Genomic DNA, 10,762 nt, shown 5'->3' with positions numbered 1-10,762 from the left:
TAATTACGTGTTACGGGAGGAAGGAAATAGGGCGGCGAAGGCAGCACTTAACGAAGGGAGCTCATTGATTAGGGACAGCGACCGGCGACTGACGGTGCCCATGACAAAGCAGGCAGAGCAATGGCGCTCCCCGCACGGTACTACAGTGAAGCGATGAAGACCCTGCCCGGGGCGGCGGCGGCGGGGGCCGATGACCTCATCCGCAGCCAATCAGCGCCGCCCCGGCAGCCCCGCCGCCCCGGGGGCGCGCGGCGGCGGCGGCGGCACGCGGCCCCGGCCCCGCCCGCCCCGCCCGGCGGCGGAGGATGCTGCCGGCGGCGCTGGCCCAGGTGCGTGCCCGCGGGGACCGGCGGGGGACGGGGCGGGGAGCGCGGCCGGGGGCCGCTGCCGGTCAGCGGCGCCGGTCACCGGCCGGAGGAAGGGCCGGGGCGTGCGGCGCGCCTCACCCGCGCGTCCCCGCTCCCCGTCTCCCGGCGGCGCAGGGCGGCGGTGCGGGGCCATGAGCCGGCCGGAGGCCGAGCCCTGCTCCCGGGCGCTGGCGCAGGCCCGCGTCTACCTGGGGCAGCTGCGGAGCCGCGTCTCCCCGGCGGGCCCCGAGGGCGGCGGGCGGCGGGACTACCTGGTGGAGGCGGCGCGGCAGCTGCGGCTGGCGCTGGAGCGGGACGTCAGCGAGGACTACGAGGAGGCCTTCAACCACTACCAGAACGGCGTGGACGTGCTGCTCCGCGGCGTGCAGGGTGCGCGGGGCCGCCTCGGCGGGCGGGGGGCCGGGGCATCCCTCCCGGGAGCGCGGCCGGGGGGCCGGGGCATCCCTCCGGGGAAACCAGCACGGGGACCGAGGCATCCCTCCCGGGAGCGCGGCCGGGGGGCCGGGGCATCCCTCCGGGGAAACCAGCACGGGGACCGGGGCATCCCTCCCGGGAGCGCGGCCGGGGCATCCCTTCGGGGAAACCAGCACGGGGACCGGGGCATCCCTCCCGGGAGTGCGGCCGGGGGGCCGGGGCATCCCTCCGGGGAAACCAGCACGGGGACCGGGCATCCCTCCGGGGAAACCAGCACGGGGACCGGGGCATCCCTCCGGCAGCACAGCAGGCCCCTCACACCCACCCTCTGTGCCCGCAGTTGACCCCAACAAGGAGCGTCGGGAGGCCGTGAAGCGGAAGATCACACAGTACCTGAGGCGTGCGGAGGAGATCTTCAACTGCCACCTCCAGCGGGCTGCAGGGGGTGGCAGCCCCACCGCCACGGTGAGGGGCTGGCGTGGGGTGGCGCGGGTGGGATGGCAGTGGATACGTGGCACTGGGAAACCTGGGGGGGGACATATAAAGCAGCCCCGCTGAGCCTCCTCAACTGCCTCTGCCAGATGTCACAGTAAGGTGGCGTAGAGCAAATGGCAGACACATCAGCTGCAGAGTGTCCCAGCGTGCCGGTGGCTGTGAGGGAGCTGGCAGCCCTTTGTCCTGCCTGGAGCAAAGAGCTGAGGTGGGCCCAGCTTGCCTGGGGCGCTCCCAGGACAGCCCCCCACTCCCCAAGGTGTGTATCTTTCAGCTTGCAGCCATTGTAGTGAAAATGGCGATTTTCGGTGGGACTGAAGCCACTGGGGGGAACCACCTTGTCGGTTGTTAAAAACGTCGTCTTCCCTGTCATCGTTCCCATCCAGATGGAAACCAAAGATGATGGCTGCTTGCTGCGTTGTGGGAAGGAGGTGGTTAATGAAGGGAGAGGGGAGTGAGGCAGGGCAGGGTCGGGGTGTAACACAGACCACCTTAGTGCTGAGGCGGTCCAGATCCAGGTGTAAATTTTGGAGTGATTTTACATCTGCCGCAGGTGCAGGCTTTCCCTGAAAACTTCAGAAATCGAGGAGCTGGCCAAGAAAACGGTCCAGCTGATGTTAGGAATCAACCACGGTGGTTGGCGAGTTGTCTCTGGATGTTGATCAGCCTGGCAGTATTGCTGCCTGCTCGGGAAAATGTGGGGACTTCTCCCACCCGCTCTCATGGACAGTAGCATCTCTAGGTCCCTCATCCTCTTCTTCACCGCCTTGCAGGGTTACAGCAGCCTGCGCTTCCGGCCGATCAGGACGCTGAGCTCGGCAGTGGAGAACCTGAGACGGTGTAAGGTTGTGGGAGTGATCGATAAGGTAATAACTCAACCTGGAACTGGGGGGGTGAAGCTGGGGCTGGACCAAGGGGAGTGTAACCTGGAGGGTCCTGGCAGCTGGGATGGGGGTGCCGGCCCCCAGCACACCCACCAAGGAACGTGAGAGTTACCATCCACACCATTCCCACCAAGGAAAATTCGCAGGCAAGGATGCAAGACCCTTTAGGGGTTAGTTGGGAAATCTGTTAATGTCCCCATTCTTTTTGCTTACAAGATCTCCCAAGATATTTACAAGGAGGTTGATGCATCCGGTTCTTTCCCATGCATGGCATCATGCTTGATGCCTAGGTACCATGATGGTGGACTCCTATGGATAATGTAGACTTCAGCAGCAGATAACCTATATGGATGAATCAACTAATTAGTAGTTCATGATCTTGGAGTGAAGATGGCTTACCACCTCCATACACACACTGGCACGTTGCTCTCCTCTGCCGTTCATGCATCTTGGTTTGTCAGGACTGATGTGGTCCTCCCGTCCTGCCGAGGCCCAGGCGGGCAGCCCAGTGCACTCCACAGAGCCCAGAAGGAGCAGTGCGAAACGCTTTGTTGTGAAGGAAGCGAAAATGGTGTGGGAGTCACCTCTTTAATGAAATCTCTACTCCCTGGCTCTGTGGCTATCTCACTGCTAACAACCTGTGTTTTGTCTTTCAAGAGTAGGGGTTTGAGCACCACCAAACTCCTCTAGTTGGGTGGGAGTTTGTTGTTCCGGAGTTGAGTCCCTGGGTCATTCCTGTAGGCTGTGTGTTGGGGCGGGAGCAGTCACCGCTTCTGACCGGTACTGTATATACTGCTCCCAGGTGCAGATCGTCCAGGATCCGGCCACTGGTGGGACCTTTATACTTAAGGTGGGTGTCTTCAGTTTCATCTGCCTGCTTCTCCCTGTCATGCCAGAGCCTCCTTGTCCAAGCAGATGGCTGGGGCAGGTGAGAGGACCAAAAAATAGCAGATCATAGAAGTGTTAGAGGAAGTTCGTTGTTCATAAAGCTTCTTTTGGCTACCTCCGAAGGGAAGTGGTTCTCCTCAGTCATCCGTTCCTCTGCCTTGTAATGCTGCAAGCCAAGCCTTAACGCCCATGTTAATCTGGGTCAGCCCCTTGAACAGGTGGTGGGTGAGATGTGGTCAGTACAAGTCCTAGGGCATTTTCCAGTGCCCTTGGAACTAAAAATAAAGGACTTTAATAATTGGACAAGGAGGCTCTGGCATGACAGGGAGAAGCATGAGTTCCAGAGGGGAGAGTAGAGAGGGCTGGGATGACGGGTTCCCATCTGAAGGAAGCAGGGGCAGTTGTGGGGGAAGGCCACTGCTCTGGACCAGCAGTGTCCTCTGGGTCCCTCAGTGCAGGTGGGGAGCGCTCTGCCTTGGCAGAGCTTTGCAGAGCCCTGCCTTGTCACAGCTTGGTGCTGGGGGCTGACAGGGAGCTCCATTGCAGGCGACGCAGGCGGGAGGCATGGGGCTTAGGAGATGGCATGCTACCTTTCTGGCTGGCCTCCTGCCCTGCCAGGTGCTAGGCTGCAGGAAGTCCAAGCCTCCGCTGTGTTGTAATGTCCATCTACCTGTACCTCCTCAGAGCCTCCCGAAATCCCATGTTGAGACCCGTGAGCGACAGACCATCATCCCTCATGGGGTCCCCTTCATGGTCAAGCTGCTGTGCTACTATGTGAGTGAGGACTCCATCTTCCTCCACCTGGAGCACGTGCAGGGTGAGTAGGGACGGCGTTGCCTCCCATCTGTGGAGCATCCTGCTCTTATCCCCAGCCTCCCGTTCTTTAAAGTTTCAAATATGTTTCTTCTGCTGGTTTGGGACTGTTTTTTATAGTGACAGCAGAAGCTGTCTTCTTCATAGAAGGGTGATGGGTACCAGGGCTTGGAGACTTTGTGGAAGGAGCTGCTCAGCTGTACTGGGGATTCTGGAGGTTTGGTAAGAGCTGACAGCGGAAGTAACCTAGAAATGGGCCTGTGGAGACCTACAAGGAGTAAGAGGTTGTGTGTGTAGGGGTGTTACATGGAAACTAGTCTTAGGGACCACTGAGTCCCATGGGAGGGAATGGTCGTGCCTTGAGGCAAAGAGGTTGATGTCGTCCAGTGTCTTGAAAAGAAAAACCTCTTCATTTTACTGGCATTGTTTGTCCATGACAGGAAAGTGATGGAGAAGGAGAACCAAGTGAGGTAGTTCACCTGGATGTTGTAGAACAAAACAATCTTTTGATAAGACCTTTATACATCATTTTTTGGTTACAAAAGAAGAGGCCACACTGGATTTTGAGATCAGACCAAAGAGAGAAGATGGAGAATCGGGGCATAAAGGGCAGGGAGCACATTGAGTTTACTCCAGTTGGTGGCCAGTCACAAGCGGTGTTCCCCAGGGCTCAGTATTGGGGCCAGTTCTGTTTAATATCTTTATCAATGATCTGGACGAAGGGATCGAGCGCACCCTCAGTAAGTTTGCAGATGACACCAAGTTGTGCAGGAGTGTTGATCTGCTTGAGGGTAGGAAGGCTCTGCAGAGGGACCTGGACAGGCTGGATCGATGGGCCAAGGTCAATTGTATGGGGTTCAACAAGGCCAAGTGTCAGGTCCTGCACCTGGGCCACAGCAACCCCATGCAACGCTACAGGCTTGGGGAAGAGTGGCTGGAAAGCTGCCAGGCAGAAAAGGACCTGGGCGTGTTGGTTGACAGCCGCCTGAATATGAGCCAGCAGTGTGCCCAGGTGGCCAAGAAAGCCAACAGCATCCTGGCTTGTATCAGGAACAGTGTGGCCAGCAGGACTAGGGAAGTGATCGTGCCCCTGTACTCGGCACTGGTGAGGCCGCACCTCGAATACTGTGTTCAGTTTTGGGCCCCCCACTACAAGAGAGACATTGAGGTGCTGGAGCGTGTCCAGAGAAGGGCAACGAAGCTGGTGAAGGGTCTGGAGCACAAGGCTTATGAGGAGCGGCTGAGGGAGCTGGGGTGGTTTAGCCTGGAGAAAAGGAGGCTGAGGGGAGACCTTATTGCTCTCTACAACTACCTGAAAGGAGGTTGTAGAGAGGTGGGGGTCGGTCTCTTCTCCCAAGTAACAAGTGATAGGACAAGAGGAAATGGCCTCAAGTTGCGCCAGGGGAGGTTTAGACTGGATATTAGGAAATTTTACTTCACAGAAAGGGTTGTCAAGCATTGGAACAGGCTGCCCAGGGAAGTGGTTGAGTCACCATCCCTGGAGGTATTTAAAGGACGTTTGGATGAGGTGCTTAGGGACATGGTATAGTGGTGGTCTTGGTAGTGCTAGGTTAACGGTTGGACTTGATGATCTTAAAGGTCTTTTCCAACCTATACGATTCTGTGATCCTGTGATTCTGAGTCCGCAGTAACTTTGCTGCTGTGTGGTGTTTCAATGGCAATATGCTGCACAGGAGATTCTGTGATTCTGTGGGTACAACAAGGAGGCAAGCTTGGGGCTTGTCCCAGATCCTGGTGAACAAGTGTGACAAGGTGGGGGCTTGTCCCAAGGAGCTGCTTTGCTCTCTGCTGGTTGCATGGATGTGTAGGGAGCAGCAGCAGCTGGAGTCCAGCAATGACAAATGAAGGCTGACGTGTGTTGGAGAACAGCCTCAGCTCCTCATGCATTGCCGTAGGATGAATTTGCAGAAAGCAGCCAGCAGCTGAATGTGGTGAGGCTGGGAAGCCCCGGCAGTGTGCTGTGGGCTCCAGGGCTCGCTGCTCTGGCTCATTGCTGACCCACAGGCTCTGTGCCATGCTGTGGGAGCTCTCTAGCATTGCCGTGACGTGCGGAGGAAAGGCTTTCAGGGGAAAGCGGGGATGGCAGTGGGATCGGGGCATGCGTGAAGGTTTGGCTGGCCTGTGACATGGAAGTGGCAGAGCTGGGATCAAGGAGACGGTGCAGAAGGGGGAGCAGGGCTGCTAAAGGAGGGGGGAATGGGCCTTTGGTGTGCCAGGTCCCGGGGGAGGTGTGGCGTTGAGCATGGTGTGCTTGTAGGGCTGGGGAGTATTCTGCATGGACTTGAGCTTTGCCGGGGAGATTGACGATGCTCAGTCACGTCCCCAGCGTGCGGGCCTTGGCCTGTGCCTGAATGGGCCATGTCTGCAGCGGGGGAACCAGGGATGCTTTCTGCCCCATCACTTGTTCTTCTCTCCGGTTTCCAGGGGAGACGCTGTGGTCTCACCTCCGCTCCAAGTACTGTGTCCAGCAGGGTTCTGCCGATTCAAACACCGTTCAAGCCCTGAGGGACCGTGGCAGAGAGGACGGCGTGGGAAGCTCCCAGGGCAGCAGCCAAGTCTCCGTCTTCTCTGCTCGGACAGGCAGTGGCCTCCCAGGGTCTGTGACCCACCGAATATTGGGAAACACTGATGCCTTGCCCCCTTGGGAGCAGTCCCCCGACTCCACAGACCCCGGCTTGGGGAACCAGTGCCAGCTTCACCTGGCTCCCACTGGCGGCACGAGGGCTGCACCTGGAGGGCAGAATCTAAGCATGACCCAGGCTATGTCTGGCGTCGTGGACCATGTTCCAGCAGCATCGGCCAAAGGTCCCGGCCACCTTACTAACCAGGGCCTGGTCATCTACCCCTGGGACACTCTAACCGGTGGCACGGGCTGCGTATCGGAGAGAGCAGCCTCCCAACAAGACCCCGGGCCACGTGCCGGTGGAAGGCTTCCTCAGACGCCCGGCCCCGTACCGAAGACTGTCAGAGGGGGCCAGCCAGGGGCAGGGGAGCTGCTGTCTCAGCAAGCGTCTGAGGTCCCCTGGGCTCGGCCTCTCCCGACCTCCTCGGCTCAGAGGCAGCTTCGTGCAGGAGTTGCCCCGTCCAGCTCTGGCAAGCCCCGTGGGCCTGACCCAGCAGTGCGGGAGCCCTCGCGGGGAGCAAGCCAGGCCTGTGGCCGGCTCAGAGAGCAGCCGCTCTCAGGACAGTGCCGGTCTCTGGCTTCCCGTGGGCATGGCCGGAGAGCGTGGGCTGTGAAGGAGGAGCAGGTGCAGCTGTGGGCAGCAGAAATCCTCCTGGCCTTAGAGGGACTTCACCAACAGGGTGTATTGTGCCGGGACCTCAACCCCAGGAACCTGCTGCTTGATGCAGCCGGTAGGTACTGCCCCAGGCTGCTGCCCTGAGGAGAAGGAGGTTGGCCTCTCGGCTGGGAGACTGCCGTTTGCCCCATTTCCAGGGACACGGACTTTCTTGAGTTTGCTTTGGGGGAGGGCGGGAGTTTGGGGAGGTTTGGATGTTTCTGAACCTGGAAGTGTGGTCTCAGCTGGGATTTTGAAGCAGTTATTACAAGAGATGTCTCTGCAGTGGGAGAGTCAGGGGCCGCAGCCACAGGAATGCATTGCCGCTGCTCCCACGTGGGGGCTGGCTGCTTGGGAAATCCCAGCGCGGGGAAGCTGAGACCAGCTGAACTGTGCCTGAGGTTAGTGGGATTGCAGCTTTCCCCTGCTTGTAGTTACTGCTCACTGGGGTATTCTGGAGCCTGCCCCTCCCCTCAAGCCATGGGTACCACTGTCAGTGCAAGCCGATTGCACGTCCCTGCTCAGCTGGCAACAGCTGGGGCAAACTGGAGAGCTACAAATTGCTTAGGAAAAGAAAAACGCAGAGAGCTTTGCAAGGGGAAAGGTAACCTTCCTCCCTTTGGCACTGCTTCTTTCCTCACTACAGCCTGCCCTCAGTTCTGCGAGCTTGGAGACCACCTAACCAGTCTCACCAGCTGCACGGGCCTGCTGGGCACCTGGGGCAAGCACTGGGAGACCAGGGGATGTGCAGTGCCTCTGGGTTCAGGGCATGGCAGGGACCCAGTACCCTGGCTGTTCCCAGTTGCGGGGATAGGGCTTGGCGTTGTGCTCCGACCAAAGTCTCTAGCTTTGTCCTAACGTCCCTGCTTTTGGCTCTGGTGCTGCTCTGCAGGTCACGTCCGTCTCACCTTCTTTGGCCAGTGGACAGAGGTGGAGCCCCAGTGCTGCAGCCAGGCACGGGAAGAGCTGTACAGTGCCCCAGGTAAGGGACGCGTCCCCTGCCTTCTCCTGCCCTGCACCCAGTGCTGCCAGCCGGGGGAGAGGGGGCTTCTGCAGGCAGGGAGATGTGCTTGGCATGGCACAGCCACCGGCACTCCCTGCCTCCAGCTCTAATGCCTCTCTGGCTCTTTCTGCAGAAGTGGGGGGGATCGTGGAGCCCACCGAAGCAGCTGACTGCTGGAGCTTTGGCTCTCTCTTGTACGAGTTGCTGACAGGAGTGGTAAGAGGCAGAGGAGCTGTGTGAGGAGCGGGGAGGAGGAGGTGACACTGCAGCACAAGGGCTCCCTGCCACGCAGGGCTGGGAGGGTGCCTTGCCCTGCTGGCACCTCAGCACCGTGCCAGGTTACTTCAGGCACGTGGCTCCTAGTGCCTGTGCGTGGTCTCCAGGTGTTCCAGGCCCCGGGTTTTAAATCCTGCTGTGTAGAGCTGGGGTTGTGTGGCGATGAAGGCTCAGCAGGGTGCTGCTACCCTCCTCAGTGCGCCCGCTCACCATCACCCTCTGCCTCCTGCAGCCACTGTCCCAAAACCACCCTTCAGGGATTCAACCTCACACCCAGTTGCATCTGCCAGAGGGGCTCAGCGTGGCTGCTGCATCGCTGCTCACTGAGGTGAGGGGCTTGGGTGGATGGGAGGGAGGATGGGGCTAGAGGGTACAGCCTGGGTAGCTTTCCAGTGTCCCCATCTCTGCATCCTGCTCTCCCAACCCCTCTCTCTGCAGCTCCTACAGTACAACCCAAAGCGGCGTTTGGGATCTGGAGGAGGTGGCATGGCGAAGCTGAAGTCCCACTCCTTCTTCAGCACCATCCCCTGGAACAAGATGGTGGGCTAGGCAGCTGTCCTCCCTGCGGGGAGCTGGGCACAGAGCCACGGTCCCTGGCACTTGTGACCACAGGTGGCACTGGCAGCTCTGCCTGCTGGGGGTGGTTTGCCTGCAAGGGCTGCCCTGGGGTGGGGTATGCATGAGGTTTTGCAGCCTTACGTGATCTCCTGTCTCTGCTTGTGGTTGTTGGAGAGGAGGCTGTGGTCTAGGCCAGGCTGTCTTCTCCTTTAGGTCCTCCCTGGTGAGAAGGCAGCCCAGGTACCCACCCCTGGGGACAGGCCGTGCTCCCCTTCTGGGTCATCCCTTGCTCAGCTTAGCACCGTGCCCTAGGACTCCCTCCCTATCGTTTTTATCTCCACTGCTACCACAGTGACCCCCTGCCCTGTTATTTTTTGTGGCTTCCAAGTGCATCTCCTCTGGGCCCCGCTGGCTGGTGCCCAAGCCTGGGGTCTGTGCCCAGCCCTGGCTGCATGTATGTGGGTAATGCCTGCTGGAGGGGTGATGGAGGGAGCCCTCTGCTCTTCTCCCCCCAGCCCCCTGAAAAGAATAAACCACTTGTTATTGTGTGCGGAAGTGTCCTTTTGTTTCTGAGCTGGACCAGGGAGGCCTGGGCTGCCCCAAATCTGTCTCAAACCTGCGTAGGAGCCCTGGGTTGGTGTTGTCCACTGGCTGTCAGCCCTCTGCAGCCAAAACCCAGAAGGTGGCACCGAGTGCCTGGCCGTCTCCCCTTGCACCCCACCTGCCTCATGGCCTCTTGGATCTGCACAGCCATGCAGCTGCAGCTCAGAGTTGGGAAAATACACAGACTGCCTGCGTTTTCTTCCAGCCTTGGCTGTTCTCATCGTTTCCCATTCTGGCTCCAGCCTCCTGTGCCTGGGTGCTCCTTTCTGCTGGCAGGACAGCAGCCCTGCTGCCCTCTAAGCACAGTCATTTCTGGTAGAACAAAGAGCGAGGGTTTAAAGGGATGAGAACCAGCACTGATGGAAGGAGGAGAAGAGCAAATACAAAGCAGGATGGAAGAAAAAGAAGCGTGAACAAAGGGTGTCTGCTAACAGCTCAAGGCAGAAGCTGCTGCTGTGCTCATTTGTGCAAGTCAAAGCCATAGGACAAGCTAGCAACGCAGCGGTGTAGTTTTGGCCCTCCTCTCCCCGCACTCCCTCCCATCATCGCTCACTTGTCCCCGAGAGTAGGGAATTACTGGCACCAGTGAAACTTTTCTGGGGCTAGCTAGTTCCAGCTCCTGCTTGCCACCAGCAGTAACACGCTGCTCTTGCTGACGCAGCCTGGCTCTCGGGCAGCAGCAGGAGCGCTTGTCCACCAGAGGGAAGCAGAGCCCGGGAGAAACTCATCTCCCACCCCAGCAAAGGCAGGGTACGCCTTAAAGGCTGTGCAGAAGCAAAAGGACTAACCAAGGAGCTGACCACTAATGCCAGAGCAGGCCAGATGCTGGGAGCAGCTAAGCCTGGGGCTTTTCCTCTCTAGAGCAGCCTGCCCTGGCTGAACGCTCCAGCAGCAGGCTTCCCCCTGGGCTGCCAGCCTCCTAGTCCTGTGATTCAGGGGAAGTTCAGCACGGACTGACTCTTAGGCCTGCGGCCGAAGCCACAACATGGCTTCTTGCAACAGCGTGCCCTGGGCATCACCCAGGAGGGTCAAAAAAGGAAGCTTCATGACTCTCCTACAGCAAGACCAACAGGGCAGATTAAATAAAGCACTTTGCTAGGCTGCATCATTTTAAGAGCTTGACCGTATATTCACTCCCTGGGTAGTTCAAAGGCCTCATTTATT

General features: G+C 59.1%; 1 protein-coding gene across 1 annotated transcript; it reads left to right on the top strand.

The window, feature by feature from the left end:
* Nucleotides 1–278: 278 nt before the first annotated feature.
* RPS6KL1 (ribosomal protein S6 kinase like 1) lies at nt 279–9,535 on the top strand. The gene is made up of 10 exons (XM_075503271.1): nt 279–737; nt 1,123–1,247; nt 2,048–2,140; nt 2,961–3,008; nt 3,731–3,863; nt 6,305–7,234; nt 8,051–8,140; nt 8,295–8,377; nt 8,670–8,765; nt 8,876–9,535. Exons 1-10 carry the CDS (start codon nt 500–502, stop codon nt 8,984–8,986), a joined length of 1,947 nt encoding a protein of 648 aa, XP_075359386.1. The 5' UTR covers nt 279–499; the 3' UTR covers nt 8,987–9,535.
* The last annotated feature ends 1,227 nt before the right edge of the window (nt 9,536–10,762 follow it).

This window comes from Mycteria americana, chromosome 5, assembly GCF_035582795.1.
Source record: "Mycteria americana isolate JAX WOST 10 ecotype Jacksonville Zoo and Gardens chromosome 5, USCA_MyAme_1.0, whole genome shotgun sequence".
Taxonomy (NCBI): domain Eukaryota; kingdom Metazoa; phylum Chordata; class Aves; order Ciconiiformes; family Ciconiidae; genus Mycteria; species Mycteria americana.
The sequence above is the reverse complement of the archived record's forward strand: the minus strand, read 5'-3'. Positions and strand labels throughout refer to the sequence as shown.

Coding starts and splice junctions, on each gene's coding strand:
- RPS6KL1 (XM_075503271.1), top strand. CDS start 500: ATGAGCCGGCCGGAGGCCGAGCCCTGCTCCCGGGCGCTGGCGCAGGCC. Junction 2,141..2,960: donor TTGTGGGAGTGATCGATAAG/GTAATAACTCAA, acceptor TACTGCTCCCAG/GTGCAGATCGTCCAGGATCC. Junction 7,235..8,050: donor CCTGCTGCTTGATGCAGCCG/GTAGGTACTGCC, acceptor GCTGCTCTGCAG/GTCACGTCCGTCTCACCTTC.